This window comes from Haliotis rubra, unplaced genomic scaffold (assembly GCF_003918875.1).
Source record: "Haliotis rubra isolate DU_JTF1 unplaced genomic scaffold, ASM391887v1 Scf466, whole genome shotgun sequence".
Taxonomy (NCBI): Eukaryota; Metazoa; Mollusca; class Gastropoda; order Lepetellida; family Haliotidae; genus Haliotis; species Haliotis rubra.
In genome coordinates, this window is record NW_025767153.1 from 156,135 (window position 1) to 176,793 (window position 20,659).

At 38.4% G+C, this 20,659-nt stretch overlaps 2 protein-coding genes across 5 annotated transcripts in view; both read left to right on the top strand.

Annotated features, from left to right (window-relative positions):
• LOC124290456 (receptor-type tyrosine-protein phosphatase mu-like) overlaps nt 1-20,659 on the top strand; it is a 49,635-nt gene that overhangs the window by 24,637 nt on the left and 4,339 nt on the right. Inside the window, exons 6-21 of the mRNA XM_046727160.1 lie at nt 7,566-7,703; nt 11,658-11,798; nt 13,485-13,622; nt 13,707-13,838; nt 14,076-14,222; nt 15,709-15,855; nt 16,920-17,019; nt 17,279-17,349; nt 17,543-17,775; nt 18,263-18,350; nt 19,116-19,177; nt 19,352-19,388; nt 19,545-19,642; nt 19,769-19,894; nt 20,041-20,180; nt 20,452-20,587. Coding sequence (XP_046583116.1) covers nt 7,566-7,703; nt 11,658-11,798; nt 13,485-13,622; nt 13,707-13,838; nt 14,076-14,222; nt 15,709-15,855; nt 16,920-17,019; nt 17,279-17,349; nt 17,543-17,775; nt 18,263-18,350; nt 19,116-19,177; nt 19,352-19,388; nt 19,545-19,642; nt 19,769-19,894; nt 20,041-20,180; nt 20,452-20,587 — 1,934 coding nt within the window. The remainder of the gene's footprint in view (nt 1-7,565; nt 7,704-11,657; nt 11,799-13,484; nt 13,623-13,706; nt 13,839-14,075; nt 14,223-15,708; nt 15,856-16,919; nt 17,020-17,278; nt 17,350-17,542; nt 17,776-18,262; nt 18,351-19,115; nt 19,178-19,351; nt 19,389-19,544; nt 19,643-19,768; nt 19,895-20,040; nt 20,181-20,451; nt 20,588-20,659) is intronic.
• Nucleotides 500-20,659, top strand: part of LOC124290457 (receptor-type tyrosine-protein phosphatase kappa-like) — a 51,257-nt gene continuing 31,097 nt past the window's right edge. For 3 of the 4 annotated variants that reach the window (XM_046727161.1, XM_046727163.1, XM_046727164.1), the window contains exons 1-5: nt 500-742; nt 4,237-4,300; nt 4,469-4,588; nt 4,674-4,901; nt 7,167-7,352. In XM_046727161.1, coding sequence (XP_046583117.1) covers nt 725-742; nt 4,237-4,300; nt 4,469-4,588; nt 4,674-4,901; nt 7,167-7,352 — 616 coding nt within the window. In that variant the 5' untranslated portion in view covers nt 500-724. The remainder of the gene's footprint in view (nt 743-4,236; nt 4,301-4,468; nt 4,589-4,673; nt 4,902-7,166; nt 7,353-20,659) is intronic. The other variant, XM_046727162.1, reaches the window with a different exon arrangement.

Here is a 20,659-nt window from a genome sequence, read left to right on the forward strand (position 1 = left end):
GACGATGTACTTGTATCAGATTCATAATGTTACTATTCGCTGTTGCTTTGAAGAATAAAAAAAATGCCATTGTTATTTCGTTTATCCTTCAATAAGTTAGTGATATTAAATGCTCTAGTTTAATAAACGTACATCAAGTTCACGTCACCAGTGTCAATTCCATCTCAAAGATAACTGCAATGTCCACACTCGGATTCAGTTGTGCTTAAATTTCATTAAGTCAAGCTTCATTTCATAATGGAGCTATGTAAATGTAACAAAATGCAAAATGTTATAAACATATGAAACCAATATAAAATATTTACAGTTATATCAACCATCATCTTAATGAGTTTGATCCAAGTAATATGATCATATATGTCCCAATGAACCTTATCGTATAACAACCAGTCAATATCTCCCAGTACATGAAGGCCTCTGACACCTGATAGCAACAAGTATGAACAAAGCAGGCCAGACAACCCAAGCTTATACTTATACAGTCATGAGGTCCCTGTGATCTGCAAGGTGTCAAAATAGACGTCTAGCAATTGTAAAGAAATTCCATGTGTTACCATTCTGATAGACCATCGTGATGCATTCTATGCATTACACGTTCAGATGAATTGCCACCAATGCGGAGAACACCATTTCTATTTCGGACGATCACAAACGGGATGGAACAGAAGTCATACGATATCCGTGTACAAAGGAGGATGTACACACGAACCGTAGCAAAGGGACGATGTTGACGAGGATAAAGGTATCACATTATCATATTTACGCTTGGCACGTGTGCCACTTTACACTTCTTTCTGGGTTGCATAAAAACATCTCTTAATATTCAAACAAAACTGCTTCGTGTCATAATTATTAGACCGATGACAAAAGCATGTTTAATAGATATATGTGTTCATACAGCTCGTGTATGATTAACGTCTAGATGAGGTAAATATATAACAAAGACGTTTCCAGGAGCTGTAGTTAGAACAAAGTAAACCTATATTTGAAACGTTGTAAGATATTTAACATACCATTTAAACCAGTCAAAATGGAACACAGTTATTTTGTCCAGTATTACCGTGCATGTAAAAGTACAATATTATCAAAACACTAATTTCAAAGTGTTATTAAAAAGGTAATGTCGAACTTCATAATTTATATTGCCTATCATTATTACTGACAACAGGTGTAACGATGACATCTAGACAATATTTTTCGTAATCGTGACCCGTGATGATGTGTGTTAGAATTCGTCCTCTGCGTAAGAGGCGACTAACGAGATCAGTTGGTCAGGCTCGCTGACTTGGTTAACAACTGTCATCTTATCCCAATTGCGTAGATCGATGCTCATGATGTTGATCACTGGATTGTCTCGTCCAGACTCGATTATTTACAGACCGTCGCCATATAGCTGGAATATGGCTGAGTACGGCGTTAAACAACCAACAGATCGACCAACCATCTTGCAATCGTATTCAGAGCAAACATTGTTTGAAGAGATCATATATCATGATGTACACAATTCATCGATCACATGACCCATTCCTTGTCTCAATATTTCACTTCCTGGTAGCCGAGTAGTGTACAGTGTTAGTGTAGAGATACTGCACTACAGAACTGTGAGGTCTTCATGAGAGAGGTAAGTACGGACAAACTTCTGTTCTTTTTGTTGTGACCCCGTGTGTATATGTGAGTATCAAAAGGTATACTTTGAAGGTGAGCATACATTTATCACATGCCCTATTTAAACATGTAGTTACGCGGACAGCTATTGTAAACACAACACGATCGCCTTTCCATGACACTGAACCTTGTTCAAATATCTCAACACCGGCCTAAACTTATAATTCGTTCGGCAAACACGCATTCATTACTATGTACACTTCCCAGAAACATCATTGAATATGTTTCAACTGAAGGGACGAATACATGTGGTATACCTTAAGATTTCAATTATGTATTTTTCCAGCTTTTGCTATAAGGCCTTACAATCATTGTAATTTGAGTGAACAAAATTCAGTTCCGATTATCCGACTGTGCTTCGATGAATGTACACGAATTGTTAATTTCCCTCACTTGTTAAAGTGCAGTTAGGTTAGTTAGCCAATGTCAAAGAATCACGTTTCAGTCAGAAGCATGATGTTTTGTCTGACACGCATCTCAGTCCGCTTGACGGTATGTGGTTTAATTCCAGGAAACCTTGCAATGTTTAGTTAATGTTTGTTATAGATGAGTGCAGGTGCTTAGACGCGGGAAGTACAAAATATCGTTAAATCATAGAGAGGTTAACAACATTGTGTGTTTGGGGATGACAACTATTATACTACATTGTGACTGAACATAATGTATTTAAGTCGTTAAATACAAAGTGAAGGAATCATCTTCTATCGGCGGTTTGAAATTAAACACTTCCACATAACATCTTAAACTACAGACTGACAGGCAAAATTAAAAGTTTGTCTGTCATGCAGACATAACGATTCCAGTAAGATTCAATGTATCTTATCTATATATCTGTCTGTCTGTCTGACTGCCTGTCTGTTTTTCTGTCTGTCTGTCTATTTCTCTATCTATCTATGCAAAAACTTATAAAGCGCTGATATCCAGGAAATTGCTGCTCAAAAGCACTGTCTGCGAAAAAGAAGTTTACTGATCACGAGCTAAGATGAAAACGTGTGCCTTGAATCCAGTGAGAATGGACTGGGATTTGATATGGATTGGCAGTTTATTCCACAAGCATGGTCCGGTATATTCAAAGGCTCTTTCGCCAAAGGTTTTTGTGCGTGATTTTGGTACTTGTAGTTGAAGTCCCTCTTTGGATCTGTGTGATCGACGTGGCTGGTATATGTGAATACTAGACCAGACAGGTAAGGCGGAGCTGATCCGTCCAGGAACTTGAACACCAGTACCAGTATCAAATACTGAATAGACTGGTAACCTAATAGAGGTGTTGCAGTACAAGTGTTCTGGACCTTTTGTAGTTTCTTCAGTTGTTGATTTGTGATTCCAAAGAGAAAACAATTACAATGGTCGAGGCAAGCTTTGGTCAGTGATGCAGCTGTGAACTGGAACACATACGCAGTCGTTCAGAGTTATCATTACCGAGCTGTACAAGTTCGGGAATAAATTATTCATGCCAGTTTGACTTCCTAGGACATACATTCCATAGATAATACATATCAAAGTGGCAAACTGTTGCACCAAAACGCAACATTGCAACACTGACTCATTGCGGTCGCACGACACAGATATCTATAACAAATCTCTGTGTGTGTGTGTGTAAAAGTCAGGGGGATGTCAAACGCTTTGCATAAACTATCCTACAACCACCCATTTGGAGTCAATAACGACACATCAACCTCTGCACTGTTGATCAGAACATCAGTTAGCTGTACCTGAGCGGTAATCTATTTGCTTTCAGCGTTAAGAGGTGATCCTTCCATGATTCAATAATTATTTGTAGAGAGCCTTGAGAGGTGATTCTACCCATGATTCATTTTGTAGTGAGCCTTAAGAAGTGACTCCCTCTGATTCAATTTGTTCATGGAAATATTTACTATTTACGAAAGTTGGTTCTTTTTTACATTCTTTCACAATGATTCGTCTGTGGGACAACTTCCATATTCTCTTCCAATTTCGTGACAATGGCTTATGAAAACTTTAGAAACCATTGATATGAAATAAGCTCGCACACACACTTTACTTAACAGGTATCACGTGTACTACAGTGAAGCACCATTCTACATAACGAGCCAATCTCTGCATTCAAGTTTATTGCGGTGAAATTATATTTAATTGTGGAAATATTTCGTGTCTTTAGAATAAAGCACAGAGCATCATCCGCCGAAAAGCCCCTCGATTCTAATGTTTGACTGGACGCCTGTCGGGCAACCTCACCTAATTCACTGTCAATTTCGGAATATGGATAAAACTGGTGATGAATAACTTAAAAACTGTTCCTAAGAAAGGAGCTCACTCATTCTCCTACAAAAACGGTGAGCGTTATCCATTATACTGTATTATCCAATAATCTAGTATACTGGAATAAAGTGATGTTTCATAGTGGAAGTATTTCGTATCTTTTGATTAAGACATAGAGCATCACTCACCGAAAGAATTCAAACTTTCAAGCTCATCAATTTTGATAAGTTGGACTCATGCTTAAATGTGCATTCTGTAAGATACAGTCCTTTAAGACTGCTGTTTATGTGATGAGAACAATGTAAGTTTGCTATTCTTTATCTTTTCATTTAGGAATCCAACATGGGATGGTTCTGGATTGCACTGTCCATTGCCTGTGTCTCTGTGACCCTCACTGGTAGGAAAGTTATTCCCAGAATGTGAAATATGTGGAAAAAATTGATGTTATATGTTGTGTTGATAAACAAACATTTCCTATCTTCAAACACCATAACTGTTTTCACTGTGATAGATCAAGTTTGAAGCAGCAACTATCAGCCAATCGGAGGTATCTATTTTCAAACAGACGCCGAGTGTCACTGTAACACCACTACTGCCTGTACCGTGTTCCCCTCTACTCCCTGTAGCCAGGTCGGTGATCCAGACAGATGTCAGGAAGGATGGTTCGGTTCCTACTGTCAGAAACGTGAGCATGATTTAGATTGGCAGATGTAGTGTCATGTCAACAAGTAACTGATATTTGTGCTACTGGTTATGTATCTATATTACAGAAAACATCGCTTTGAGGAGATCAAGCAGCCAGAGTAGCACTATGAACAATGATCCAAATACCTTTCGAGCAGGACTTGGTGTAGACGGCAGAGCCACCACAGATGCCACGAGCTTGCCATGGACATGTGCTCATACAGCCAATCAGACAAACCCCACCTGGACTGTGAACCTGACCACTTCAGTTCCAGAGAAGATACAACACATCAGACTCTATATCCGTGACAATTGTAAGTACATACACACATAATATGAATAATACTGCCCTACATAATAATGCTTCGCTAAACGATAAAAAGTGCCGACTTATGATGAGCTAATGTCACGGTGCTGTTCAGATTATCTAATTATACATGTCCTTTGTACCATCTATTCTTCATTAAACGAGATGACCTGGTCACCTAATCACTTATCGGTGAAATATATGCTCAAACCGAATGTTCTTACCTGTGATAGGTACTATTATAGTCCAGGACAAAACTGTTTGAGTGGCATTCTAGAGGTTGGCGGTATAGATATGACAAAACTTTATGGGTGATCAACTTCTTTATTTTCACAATAGAGACGTTTTGGTATATGCTTGAAAACGGTATAAGACGCTTTACCGAAACGTCGCTATTGTGATAATAAAGAAGTTGATCATCCATACAGTTCAGTCATCTCAGGACAAATCTATACGTTTTGGACTAAACATGGGTGATAGGACCAACGTTATTTCCTTGATAGGGGCGAAATTATCCAGCACTACAGGAAGCTATTTGGTTACAATTGCAATTGTGTTGCCATCAGAAATGGAACATACCTGTATTGCATCATTGAAAACCTAAAATATATGAGAGATTGTGAGACGAACCCAAAGTGCAGTTGGTCGAATGTCTTGATAACTAAGATGTTGGTGTAAATGTAGCTACAATTAAATGGGTAAGATAACACGAGTAATGTACTTTAATTCAAATTATGTATTTAAATAGAATTTTGAAATAGTTGCTTCCTATGTTAAAGTAAGAACAAGATCAAGGAGCAATGGTGACGTTTAACACTTTCATTCACACTAAAACTGGTCAGCATATCTTGTAATACAGACATTTAAACGCGATGTCTTTTATGTTGGGTGTTAAATGTAATATTTATAAATCTAGTACATTTTTTACTCGTGTATAAAACAGGCATAGCATTTTCTTATTGAAGTGTATTGGTAATTGTTTGGCTTTTACTACTTTTGATTGTAATCATAAACACGTGCTCAGGATATAGTCGGAATTGTACATTCGAGATTTCCTATGAGTGTGGAAAGGGTACAGTTTTGTAGCTTTTATTCCTTCAGCTTGGTGGTTGGACTTTCTGTGCTTAGGTAGTGTTTTTTATCAAACAAGTTTAGACAAGAGGCTTGTAAAAAGTGACCCATTATGACACATACATTAAAATTTTCTTTTGACGCCACTTTCTGTTATAAGTACTTACATACTTTTCGCTAGTAAGTTCCGAATTGTTCATGATTTCTTGCTGCACGTCCAATAGTTAAGTTGAAGTTGACATTTCATTATGGAAGTGTAATTCATGAAAAGTCAATGTCGTAAGTGTATAACATTGTTTCTATCAAGAGTCGATGACATGGTATTTAAGAAACAATAGTGAATGTCAGAAATGTATTACTGTCTGATGTCAGCAGATGTGCGGAAGTTACAGAATAATCTGGGATGCTCTAGAACAGCCTAGGTTAATTCATTATTGCAGAGAAATTTCTGACTGGAAAGACTATTTAAGTGGGCAATCGCATGCCTTTACACTACATCAAAACGGATGTGAACATCATAGGTTCATTGATATGTCGTGTGGGCCTTTTTTGGAAGCATGACCGTTGTTGATGTTAGTTAAACAGTACCATCACTTACATGTTGCTATTTCCACTGTTATTATGGAATACCTCCACTGAAAGTTTACTACTTTCGAATTTCGTACTACCATGCATTTCTATTCTATTTAGGAATGTTTTCAATTGACCCAGTAAGTTAAAACTCTACTCGGAATAATTATCTGTGAGACCAACAAACACAGAAATGTTACAAATAACAACTGTAATCTGAAACTATCTGTGTATCCTTTAAAGGACGGTTTCCTTCGATTCTCAACCGAGCATCTTGTCATACATGACAGCCAGTCGATTATTCACAGCCATTGACAACCAACCAAATTTCAAATATGTATCACTCATGGCGATAGATATAGTTTTAAACGTGTATTCGGGTTGATGCGATATATCGTTACCCAAATGTGATCATCGATATATTATTATTTCATCATTCTGTACACATTTATTATTAGTAGTGTTAAGGCTTTAGCTGCATAGGGTTCGCTTTACCATGGTTCATATTCGAGGTAGTGCAGAATGTGCGTAAATAATCTTTCATATCAAGTCAGATATATCCATGTAACATAATTTTAACAGATACAACAAAATTAATACTCGTCATATTTTGCATTCATTGTGTGAACAGTTCAAGAGAGAAGTAACGGCATGGAGATATTTGTGGGCAGCCAGATGTGCTACAACTGGTCATCAACTGAACATCCTCCTCCTATAGCTAACGTCACCTGCCGTCAGCCACTGACAGGCACCAACGTCACTATACGGATACCTGGTCAACAGAAATTCCTTACACTGTGTGAAGTGCAGATATTTGGTAGGATATGAAATTAGCTGGTGTTGATATTTGGATACATTTTATCACCTGATAGGTATGCAGAGCTTTCACAATTCATCCCCAAGAATTGAATTTGAAAATTACGGCACATATTTTATTATTTTACACATTCAACCACAAGCAAAGTTTTTACAAACAATTGTATTTTTCTATATTACGAAATAATTATGACTATTGTTTAATGATGTTCAGTTTGCAGTGACGGTTGGTTTTCTGAAGATTGTGACAAACAGTGCCGATGCCTTAACAGTACTGATGTATGTGACAAGATCACTGGTCACTGTTCTAGTGGATGTTTTCCAGGATATAATGGTACCGACTGCCAAACAGGTATGGCATGAAACTTACATTCGATAAAGACCGCACACATAACGTGCCAGGTAAATATGTTTGATCCCTGTGTATGTTTATCAGTGAATCGGCGCCATGTATATTATGAATGATTTCTTTATCAAATTTGACTTGAAACCACTCTTTTGTGATTAGGTTATGCTTCCGTGTTTTGCAGTGTTTGATTTACTTGGTTTGTCATATATTTATACTTATAATATAATTTGCCTTATATAGGTAAAGATATTTATTTTTTTCGACGAATATATACTGTGTTAAAAACTGAAAGAAACAAGTATGGTAGATATCAGCAGAACACTAGGCTTCAGAGATAACACCTGATCGCATGAGTGCTAAAATGTTTGGCTGTGTCAATAATTCTCAGGCGAGTCCACACTGACACTAGAGTTTCTTGACAGTGGAGAGGTGTCAACAAACCCAACACTGATCTAATGACCACCACCGTTAGGGACCGTGCTGGTTTAGTCAGGAGATATTACAATGGCAGACCTAACAGCAGTATACAAATGCTGCAAATGAGTAAAATAATGTAGAACTCGGCGTTAATCCCCATTTCACCCAATGGCTTGTCAACTGGGGACACCTTATTAGGAACGCAAGATTTAGAGTACAAACCTTTTGTGTATGATCAGATGGAATGAATATAATAAACGAAATCTGATTTTTCATTTACTCTTGCATGTGGGAATACGTCAATCTTACATTCAGAATATAAGGTTTTCCGATATCAAAATTCGAAACTGAATTAAAGGAGAACACGAGGGAATTGCAATAATTTGCTGGGTGAATGATAAAGTCATCAGAAACATATACCCAAATTTTCAATTAAAAATATGCATATTTATGTTTTAATCGCGAAAACAGTTTCTGTTATCTGAGCTTCGGCCATTATGCATATTCCGCTGGAACTCATGTGACCTTTCCGCTCGTGACGTCAAATGTGCCTACAGTCCGCCATATTGCCAAAGACCAAGCGCTACAGTAATACAAATCGTGTTGTTTCTGTCGTTTTTGTAAATGGTACGATGGTGTATTCCGTTGCCTGGTGATGCGTCATCGAACAATGAAAAGAGACACCATTTCATCCGTTTTCCAAGTAAAAAGACAGATTTAGGTAAGAAAAATGTTCCGATCATATCATTCCGAGTCAGCCGCACTTACTTTCAAGACCAGTTGGCATCGGGATGCACTCACAGTCACAACTAAGAACATATTAAGATTCTTGGGAGGCATTTAGAAGTTGGTGAATATATAAGACGAGTATAAATAATGTTCCCAAAAGTGAGTGAGTGAGTTTAGTTGCACGCCGCTTTTAGCAATATTCCAGCAATATCACCATAAATCACCATAAATGGGCTTCACACTTTGTACCCATATGAAAAGCACCTGCACTCTGTCAAATGATGATATTCTGCAATAAACCATACAACAACAACAACAATAAATATACTCGTCTTATAAGAATATATTAAAGTACAATGCAATCGGCAATACACACCTTTATCCATCGAGAAGAAAACGTGCTTATTGCTTTGAATGTTATTATAAACAAATATCCCATAAGCCGAGTATTTTACAAGACGATTTGGTACAACAAAACGAATTCCGATGAACGTAAGAATAAAGTTATTCCTAATTGCATGGATTGTAAGATGTGGAAAATTGCCGACAGCGTAAAAAGTTAGGATAAACAAAACCGTGAAAGGTATGCGGATCTCCGAACAATAATATTAGTATCAATTACCAAAGTCTATCTGTTCTCAATACAAAACATATCCAAGCCATAACTTCTGTCACAATTTTCATGAAACATGTCTTTTTTCCTTATCATGATGATGTACGGTGTCCGCCCGGAAAAGCCACATTTGAAAAATACCCATTGCCGCTTAGCCACATTTCAAGTACAAACCTCGTTGCCGCGAAAGCCAAAATGAGTAACGGAATCATTACCGGTTTTTTCAAATAAGTGTCACCCATTGTATACAATGGCTTAACATTGTTTTAGTGACTTGTCCTTTGTTTGTTTAGTTGACTTCTATATTCTCGTTGAATTTTTTTAGTTAACATTAATCTTTTCATGTTTATTTTGTTCTTTAATCTTGCATTCTCTGCTTATATTGTAGATTGTATTATCTTAATTCATATGTATAGATGTACATATGTTCTTCCTGTCACGTGTTACTCCTATGTCGTCACAACCAATTGTACTTTGGGCCACATGGCCAAAACACCGAATAAATTAACTGAAGTGAATTGAATCAAGTGGTGCCTCCGTTTCGATGGATTCTTCTTCTTCATCTTCACTGGAAGTTTCTCTTGCATGATGTAAAATCGGCTGGTATTAGTACGGTCTAACATCCAGGTAAAAAAAGACATCGGGAACATATTTTATTGCTTCAGAATCCATGGCCACTGTCAAGTTGTCAAATATAACCATAGAGGAAGCCACCGGCAATAGGCACATTTGACGTCAAGTCACGTGATACCCGCCTCTGCTCATTAACTGTAGGGTGTTTACGTAATAGGCGGAAATTCGAGGGCGTTTATCACGTTTTTATTGCGATTTTACAAACTTTTTGTGAAATCTTAATAACGGAAAGTGACTTTTAGGATGGTTTTTTTTCCATATATCAAAAAATAATGTTACGTTAGTATTCTCCTTTAACATAATTCTTGACGAAATTGTAAACTTTGTATTCCAAATGAAGCCAACGTTAAAATGTTAGAAAAGCAATTTGTTTGATGTTCAGATTCTCTTAGTGCACAGATATAAACTATTCAAAAAAGAAACGCATCACCAAGATATCTGTTGCGAAAATGTTGTATTTTCAAACATGTATAACTCTTCCACAAATAGATTTTAGTACATGAATTTTTAAATCATTTTAGAGGATGGAAAGGTCCATACAACCAAGTGGATAATTTTAGATAACGGAGACGCTGAGCGCGATGGCGACGACGTGGCACGGTCCCGACGTCGGGTCTCCTGGCTTTCAGTCCAGTCTCTCTCAACCTGTTCCGTACAGTTTGACTGGATGTCCTCCGAAGCCCAGGTACCCTGGCTGCTGTGCTCTCACCCGTGGCAGTACGATCACGCAAATGTAGTACCCGGATGTACCGATCTAGGGCTGCGGTGGTGACGAGAGCGCTGTGTGTACGGGGACGGTCATTTGCTATACTTGTTTGGTTGTAACGAACTGCAAGCCGTGATGTCGTGCTCAGACTAATATTAAGACGCCTGGCAACAGAAGATTGGTTATCTCCAGCGTGCATTCTTGCAATGGCGATTTTCCGTGTCGCAGCGTAGTGATTTGACCTTGAAACTCCTTCAAAATGAATGCCGATTTCCGAAAGTAATCTGGATTTTTAAAGCCAGACAGTGCATGCCTTTTGCTGTACAATTTCAACTGGAAGGTGATTTCTGTTGCGTTGTGGTGATGCCTTTTTAATCCTTGTAAGAAATCTCATGAAAATCAGCATTTTCAGAAAGTCGATTGTTTACTTGTGCAATTGTGTAACATCATGTTATCAACACTTTTGTTACATATCTTGACGATTGTTTGAACACAATAGGTAATTAATAGATTTTTAAATACACAAACTGCCTATGCGTTTCTTCGTTTGGATAGTATAGTTGCATTCCCGCCTATACACTCTAACTTTGATATTTGTATAAATACTATCGCGACGAGTAGTCAATTGGACATGTCCCTCAATTCATTACACGTAATTACCTTTCAGTAATAAATGTGTTGATTATAAGTGAGATACCTTTGTAGTTCGTGTTTGTACTATCAAGATGAGTAGACAATCGGAAACTGTTGTTTACTTCGCAAAGGACTTGAGGTTGATCGTCTTGTGATTACGTGTAAACTAGTCAGTTCTATATATCTGATCACGTAGCTATATACTAAATTGTGCGTATTTGTGCAGTATGTCTAGATGGTACATACGGTAAGAACTGCTCCTTCAAGTGTGGAAACTGTCTGGATGATGTCAGCTGTGACAAGACAAACGGAACATGTCCTGACGGATGTGCAGCAGGATGGATAAATGACACCATGTGCCAACGCCGTGAGTCACAATCTTGATATAGAAGGAATGTCCCTACGTTTGTAAACTAGTGCTCAAAAGAAACTATACACCGCAAGATATTACATACAAATTCACAAAAGTATAATTGAAGTGATAAAACCATACTGAGCCATGTAACACACGTACAGATCCATGCTTTCCGGGAACAAACGGCGAAACGTCGCAAAAAACTCCAAAACGGTTTTTCTGATGTAACACGAAATGCACGTGCATACAGACGGTATAAAACAGCCTACGCGACACTTGAGCTACACAGTAGGACAAAAACAACACAAAACATAAGCCACGTTTGTGGCAAATCGAAAGAAAGAGAGCTGTCGGAATGGGCCAAGAAGGAGTTGTCATTGCAAGAACCTTTAGCTGCACCCGCGAAACTGTCATCAGATTGATGCAACGACTAAGACAAACAGGCAATAAGTCAGACAGGCCTAGGACTGATCGGCCACGTGTGACAACGCAATTGAGCAATTCATCTGCTAAACATTTGTAACGCGGACGTCAACGGCAGCGACGGCACTAAGACACCGTATCAGTCGACATACAGTGTGCCAGCGACAAAGATATACGAGCACCTCAACCCTACCGCGGAGTACATTTGATTATTCAAAACCGACGTCGTCGATTGACATGGGCCAGGCAAGTTCGACGTTGGCAGATGCGCGACTGGCGACGAGAATAGGTTTTGCCTGTACAGTAATGACGGCCGGGCTCGTGTTTACAGACGAGTAGGTGAACGTTTAGCGCCGTATTGTGTTCAGCAAGTCCGACTGCTTGGATCCGGGTGCTTGATGGTGTTGGGAGGGATCATGCGGAGATCTTAAAGCGAGACCTGTGATAATTCATGGCAACCTGAATGCTCGAAGATACAGGGATAAAGCTTTGCGACACGATACAGCAAGACTGACAAATGACATCGATGTTTTGCCGTGGCCAACATGTTCTCTCGACATGAATCAGATAGAACAGTTATAGGACTACCTGGCTCGATATACCAGAAGGTCACCAGCGCCACCTGTCACCGCTCAAAAACTGGAACAATGTCTCCTACAGGAATCTCAACGGATCACGCCTAGCGTCATCAATGCGTCGACGTGTTTTGGCGTCTATTGAAGCCAATACTGGTCACACTCACCATTGATTCAACAGTTGATGACATTTTGCAGAATAAATGCCTTGATGATTTGTGTAAAAGTTCAGACTATGATACCACGTGACTTTCAGTGTCAGTCAAACGGTACTTTCGACTTTGTATGAAATGAATTTGTGTACATTTGCTGTAGAATTGAATACTCTATTGAAATTAATCAGGTGTTCATCTATATATGCATTTCGTTTCTTTTCAAGTTTGGTTAAACACACTATATACTCTCTTTTGAGCACCAGTTTATCTATGTTTCTTTTGGAAAGTATTGTGTCCTGTGGAGTCGCCAGCTAGACAGGGTTAAGGTTTAATGTCTTTGTTTTGGCAGAATGTCAAAATTAATCCCATGCTATCAAACGTTCCTCTCTGTATGGCATCTTACACAATGGTGTTATCTGTCTACAACGTGAGTGACGTCCATTTTAGTAGGGTGTAAAGATACATGTATATAGGGCTGGTTAAGGGAGATGTTATCTTGTACACTACGATTACATCATGGTTTCATTTTGGTTATGTGTTCGTAGCATGTGCAAATGGTTCCTATGGTATCAACTGTGCCTCTCAGTGTGGAAACTGCCTAAACGATGACATCTGTGACAAAACAAACGGTACCTGTCCTGGGGGATGTGCAGCAGGGTGGCACACTGAAACATGTCTGCAAGGTGGGTCTGTACGATTTTAAAAGTATGCTATCCTTACAGTGTACTATTACACCATATCCTGATTATGTTTGTGTGTTTGCGTAGTATGCCTAAATGGTATCAACTGTGCCTCCCAGTGTGGAAATTGTCTGGACGGTGTCATCTGTGAAAGGATCAACGGAACATGTCATGGCGGATGTGCAGCAGGATGGATAAATGATACCATGTGTCAAACCGGTGAGTCAAAATCTTGATGTCGAACAAATTTGTATACATGTTTCTTGTGAACAATATTAGGCCCCCTGGCCACGCCAGTTTGACAGGGTTCAAGTTTATTGTCTTTAGGTTGGCAGAATGTCGCATTGTGTCTTTGATATCAACGGGAAATCTCAGTGTGAAAACTGCCGAAACAATGAAAATCTAAATGGCATAATGGACGGGGTTCCATGTTAAAGGTGATTCTTTTTTTTCCAGAATGTCCAGATGATTTATATGGTAACAACTGCTCCTCCCAGTGTGGACACTGCCTATACGGTGAAATCTGCGATAAAGGGAACGGAACTTGTACAAACGGATGTGCAGCAGGATGGATGAATGACGACACAAAGTTATGTAAACAACGTGAGTGCTGATGCCGGTTTATTGATGATAGGTACAGACAGAAGACCACGTTTGTCTGCATGTTGGTAGCTATTTAGCGAATACTTAATTTGTTTTATGGAGCAAGTTCATAGCAACAAATTTTACTCCCAATGTGGAAACGGTGAAATGACAAACATGTCCTTCGGGATTTTCAGCAATATGACGCCACATTTCTATAACGTGAGTCGCAATCACATGAAATGAATGTCAGATGTTGCAACAGGATGATGTACAAATATGTATGGTTATATGTATGTAAGTAACATATTCCCCAAAGACGGTGAATAATTTAAAAAAGACGGAGAATAATAATAAAAAATGTGTTTATGCAGCATGTACAGATGGATCCTATGGTATTAACTGCGTCTCCGAGTGTGGGGTCACTGCCTGGATCGGAACCAAACCCTGATATTCGGTGCGACGAGCGAACGATTGGACAATCTAGCCACATACCGTTCCATGTCTGATAGCATTTTAAAGCTGGTTTGAGAGTAGTTGTAGGTATATGGTTTCATTTGTTGGGTGCGTGGTCATCGTTCAGACAGAGAAGGTCAACGTTTTTTTATAATTGCGTAACGATTTGAAACTAAAGTTGAAACGGTCATTCCGGAAATTCACGCAAACCAAACTGATAAGTAAATCAGTAAATATCCAAACGAGAATAATAAGTAATCAGCAAATTATATTGCAAAATACATCGTTAGGTTACTCGAGTATACAAGCTGCTGTGGGGGCATCACCACCAAGCACCTGACATTTTGAGAGTGTTCACAATGATTAGCAATAAACTATAACCGCGATCTGGAACATACCATTTGCAGCGTGCCCAAATGGACACCACGGTAGCAACTGTTCCTCCCAGTGCGGAAACTGCCTAAATGGTGTCAGTTGTGACAGAATGAACGGAAGCTGCTCTGGAGGATGTGCAGCAGGATGGATGAATGAGGAATCAATGTTATGTATTCAGCGTAAGTAATGATGCTACTCTATGACTGAGCGAATAATAATGTTTATGTGCCTTTTTCTGGCTCCAGTATTGTTTTAATTTTTTACGATTGTTTAGTTTGTTTATTGTCCAAGGTTAACCATTTATTCTTTTATTGAATGCGTAACTATAATTAATCCAAGTATTTATTAACCATTATCAAGTCGTCACCAGTTCACGATAACCAAGAGATTAGCATTTTATCAGATAGCAAAACTGTTCTGCGATATATAAAACTTCGAGGCAAGAGAATAAGTAGTTTCGAATATCTAATTGACGTAAAAGTCCAACTTAATGCGGAAAATGTAAGTCTCAGAATCCAGTTTTAGAACCAAATGGTTTAGCAGTGAATATCAAACATGCATATTTTGGAATCTAATCGTATTCCTAATATATCTCCTGCACGTTTGATATTATGTGATGTCATTAACAATCATTAGAAATAGCCTTTTAATAGAGACTACCACACAACATTTGCAGCATGTCCAAATGGATACCATGGTGACAACTGCGTCGCTCAGTGTGGAATTTGTCTACATGGTGTCACCTGTGATAAGACAGATGGAACATGTCCTGGAGGATGTGCAGCTGGATGGGTTAATGATGACACAATGCTATGTTTGCAACGTGCGTAATGATGCTGAGCGTTACAAATTGAGTGAAATGTGTTCAGAGCGTATAGTTTTTTGATTTTGTAACATTTTGTAACATTTCTATCTAAAGATAAATTTAAGGTTTAATCAAATAGTATTTTTCAATTGCGAGGGTCAAACAGGGACACTTGTCATCCTAAAGTCATAAAGCTACAACACACTAGGCACGAGGAAATGCTGCATCCATTATGAAACGACACTCCAGGAACATAACCTTTGCTATCCAGTGGTCCTAAAAAACAAACTGAATGGTCAAAACATAAATGCCATGTGGATTTGCTTAATGTGTAGCAACTGATATAGGCGACTCTTATTGTGCCATTGAGCAAGTGTAGCCGACGGATAAAATCGTATTTGAAACATTAAGCTTAATACTGTGAAAACAAACTTTGTAACTGCTTTGTAAGGCAAATGTACAAAGAAGACAGTAGATAGTATATCAACACTGGAAATGACATCGGGTATAGTTCATAGCTGATGTCAATCAATCAGCATTTGGTTTTGTTGAGGCATTGTTAGGTATTTAGGCATTCTGTGTAAGGAGTTGTGGTTTTGATTTTTCCCCTCCCACCCCTTTCCAAATGTATTTTATACATTTATACATTTAGCTTAAAATGTGTATACGACCACTTGCAACAACTGAATTGACATATGATGTAAACTAGTAACCCAAGATGTCCAAACGTCATTGTTAGCTACTGAGAACATGTTTCCGCATTTATGTTTCTTACTCAGTCATATACATACTTGATGATCTTATATTTATGCAGGCATAGTTTGCATATTGACAATTCATAAGCAGTACGAATATTTTTTTATATAAAAGCAAAAAAAGCAACGTATAAAATACAAAGTGACATTCCGTCTCTTGTCTTTACTTTTAGAAACTGACACCTTATGCCTGATGCAACTGTAATTTCGCCTTCTTGCAGTATTTTAGTTTGAAGTCTAATACTTTAAGGACTATTTGTAGAACATTTGTTATGAACTTACAGTGTTACAATATCATTGTTAACGATTACTCTTTGTTTCTGAAAGGTCTTGCTGGTGAAGGGTCCACAGGAGGAATCATTGGAGGCGTCATTGCAGCTGTCGTAGTGGTAGCAGTTGTCGTGGCCATTCTCATTTTCCGGAAAAGGTAACTGCTCAACAGCGTTCATGAAGTCTACTGACCCTCGTGGATTCCTTGAAATACGGCTTCTGTCCAGTAGTCGTTCTTTGTGCATGCAGTTCGTTTGATCTACGAACAATGGATTCACTGAAATAAGATTTATGTGGGGTATTCCTTCATTTTGTATACAGTTCTTGTGTTCTCGGAACAGTGTGGCGATTCTTATTACCACGTGACCAGTCGGCAATGCATGTGTGCTAGGGTTAATGAAAATCATTTTGTGCAGGCGAAAACGGAAAGACGATAACGTGAGAGATCCCGTTCAACTGGAGGACATTCCCAAGACAGCAAATAAAGGTAAAGCAAGCTAACCACTTTTGGTTTTCTATTATGTTTATTTGTTGTTGTTATTCGAGTTAACGTTTGAATTATAACATGTGACAAGAAATGTTTTTCTAGATGAGGTCAATCATCGTTAGCTTGGAAATCATGCTGCTTCTTTGCATTCATTGCATTCATTGATAACAAATGTTGTTGTTGTTTTTTTCAGAAAATCACACACACCTGTCAGATAAACCATCCTCCAGTAAATCTGCCCTGAAGCCAAAACCTGCAGTGGAGGAAGATGAGGATGCCGTGTTTTCTGTTGAGACTGAAGTCGACGGAGGCAGCCAGGCTGCCGCCACCTACTACAACTGGGTGCCACCTCACATGCGGCTGGATAACTTGAAACAGTGTATAAGTGAGAAGAAGAAAAAAGCCTCATTTGAAAGTGAATTTCAGGTTTGTATATCGATTGTTTTGTTTTGACATGCAAATATGGATGACTTGTTTAGAATAAGTGAAAACTGTTTCGCGTGACACTTCCTTTAGAATCCAGGATTTAAATGTGATTCTTAAGAATTCGTCAGCAATTTTCTTATCTTTATAGTTTGAACTTCCCAGACATAAATGGACAAACGGTATAAATATATTAGTTTTTGAACAACATGGCTTCGGACCAGTACAGCTGAGAGACATTTACCAACAGTGTCTTCAAATGGTTCTTCCGATCGCCTGGTCCATTTGATTGTCACTGTCTACTTATTGTATGCTCTATATACAAATGGAGGAAACACAAGAATGGGTGGTTGTATTTATCAAAGAACGCAAACATGACAATATACGTACAGTAAACAGAACAGTACATTGTGTCATTCCGATTGTGAAATCGTTATGTGTGTGCATGTCCGCTGAACTATCTTGAACTATATGTCCATATGTTGCACAGACAATCCCATATGGTGCAAGACATCCACATGAGGCCGTGATCAAACCTGAGAACATACCGAAGAATCGTTTCCTTGCTCTGTATGCATGTAAGTACATCATGGACATTTCAGTAGAATGTCACTAGAATACAGTTGGTTGATATTCCTTAGTTAAGACATTTATTTTGCTTATATATAACACACACGATCGCACATACGTTATTTTCTGTGGGCTAGTTGATCTTGACTTGATTCTTATTTGAGTGAGTGAGTTAGTTAACTTTAACGTCACATCGGCAATATTTCAGCGATATCGTGACGAGAACAGTTTATGTCAATATTCAAATCAATAAAGGTATAACATGCAAACCTGTCACCGAAGGACAGTAAAACTACTAGAATATCACAGCTCTCAATTTAAAACTAGTACGCTATCATAAAAATATATCACGAGAGACAACAGTACAATATAAGAACGGGCTATAGATCACCAGCAACTGAAGGGTAATCACCACACTAAGGACCATGGGGACTTACAGTACCTTTGCTACCTACATGGACCCTTTTTGGATTTACATCCCTTCAGCCGCTGGCGATTGTAGTCAAAGATTCTTATTTGAAACTGTAATTGAGTTATGGTCTGTAAAGTAATCAGTTACTGATTAAGCCTACTCCTAAATATGCCTAAGACGAAATTCCATTATTGTGGTGACGCTTGCATGAGCATATACCAATCGGAAAAAGAGTCATAAAACCAATAGTATCATCAACAGTAAAATCAATAGTATCTCACTTTTGCAAATTCGATATGTTAGGAAGACATGAACCATGTCATATTCCCTATGACGTTTATAGAGTTAAATCTTGAATCAGATGATGATTCGAGGGTTGTGCTGGCGAATGGAGAAGATTACATTAACGCCAATTATATCACGGTGAGTTTTATTTGATCCTCTTCAACATCAAAGTGGAGATCCACTAATGTTCAATAAATGGAATAGTGTATAATTTCAGATTTATGTGTTCCGTATAAATTAGATTATTACATATCCATATTATACTGTTGTACAGTTACTGGTTCTAGTGATATCTGCACTGTTTTTTCGCAGGGATATGATGACACTGCACAGTATATAGCAACACAAGGTATGTACTATATAATTGCACATGATATATGTATAATAAATATATTCATAGATTACAATATTTTACAAGTTTTTGTTGCATATATGGTTAAGTTAAATTAACAATATGAGATATTCCATCGAAGAACAGTGTGTAATTCGTATTGTTTTCAACAAGGACCCAAACCGACAACAATCACTGACTTCTGGCGGATGGTGTGGCAGGAGGATGTCACACAGATAGTCATGCTGACGAGGCTGGTGGAGGTGAACAAGGTAGGATGTTCTTAAGGGCATGAAATTTGTGTCAAAAAGGTCCAATACATTCTGCTAGATGACATTTTAAAATTACATCAATAACTGTTACATGCCATGAGTACATTTTTGTGTATATGTTGTCAGAGAAAGTGTGAACAATACTGGCCAGATGGAAGCAAATCTGAAACCTACGGAAGCTGTAAAGTTACCAACAAAAATTTGTCCGCTCGGGCTGACTACACAGTCTCAACGTTTCTGGTAGAAAACTCGGTAAGTAAATATTCATGAAGTCAAAGAATTTCGTAATCCACATTCATCACCGGTATCAGTTACCTATTAAATAAGTATAAACGTGGAATGTTTACAAGAACGTATGGCATCTTATACTGTTACAATTGTACGTCTGGTGTGTACAGGGTAGCGAGAGAACTGTGACGCACTACCACTTCACATCTTGGCCTGACCATGGTGTTCCTTCTGCTCCTGCCCTAGTCAACTTCTGGAGACTGGTCAAACAGGGGGACATGGACAGAGGACCCATGCTGGTACACTGCAGGTATCGTAGAAGTTGATACATGTACGATGTAGATGTTATATGAGTCAGTTTACTGGACACAGAAGACATAGACATTGATACATTGTTATCACAGGAGAGTAGAGATGAACACATGCTCCCAAAAAGATGGGCTTTAACTGTGGACCTATGTACCTCCTCGGCCGTACAAATTTACCAAATTTACCATGAAGGTGATTAAACTGACATGTATACTAGAGATATAAAAGCTCGTACGAATTTTTCAATTTCTTTTCCCTTGGTGGTATTTTAGCGCTGGGGTTGGCCGAACAGGTGCATTCATTGCCTTGGACTACCTAATGGATGAAGCTGAGAATAAACACAGCGTCAACGTCTACATGTGTGTTGGCAAAATGAGACTGAACAGGATGAACATGGTCCAGACAGTGGTGAGTTCTTGAATCTCAAGAGTATCTAATTTCTTGAAATCCAACAATTAACGAGAAATTCGGTTCTGCAGC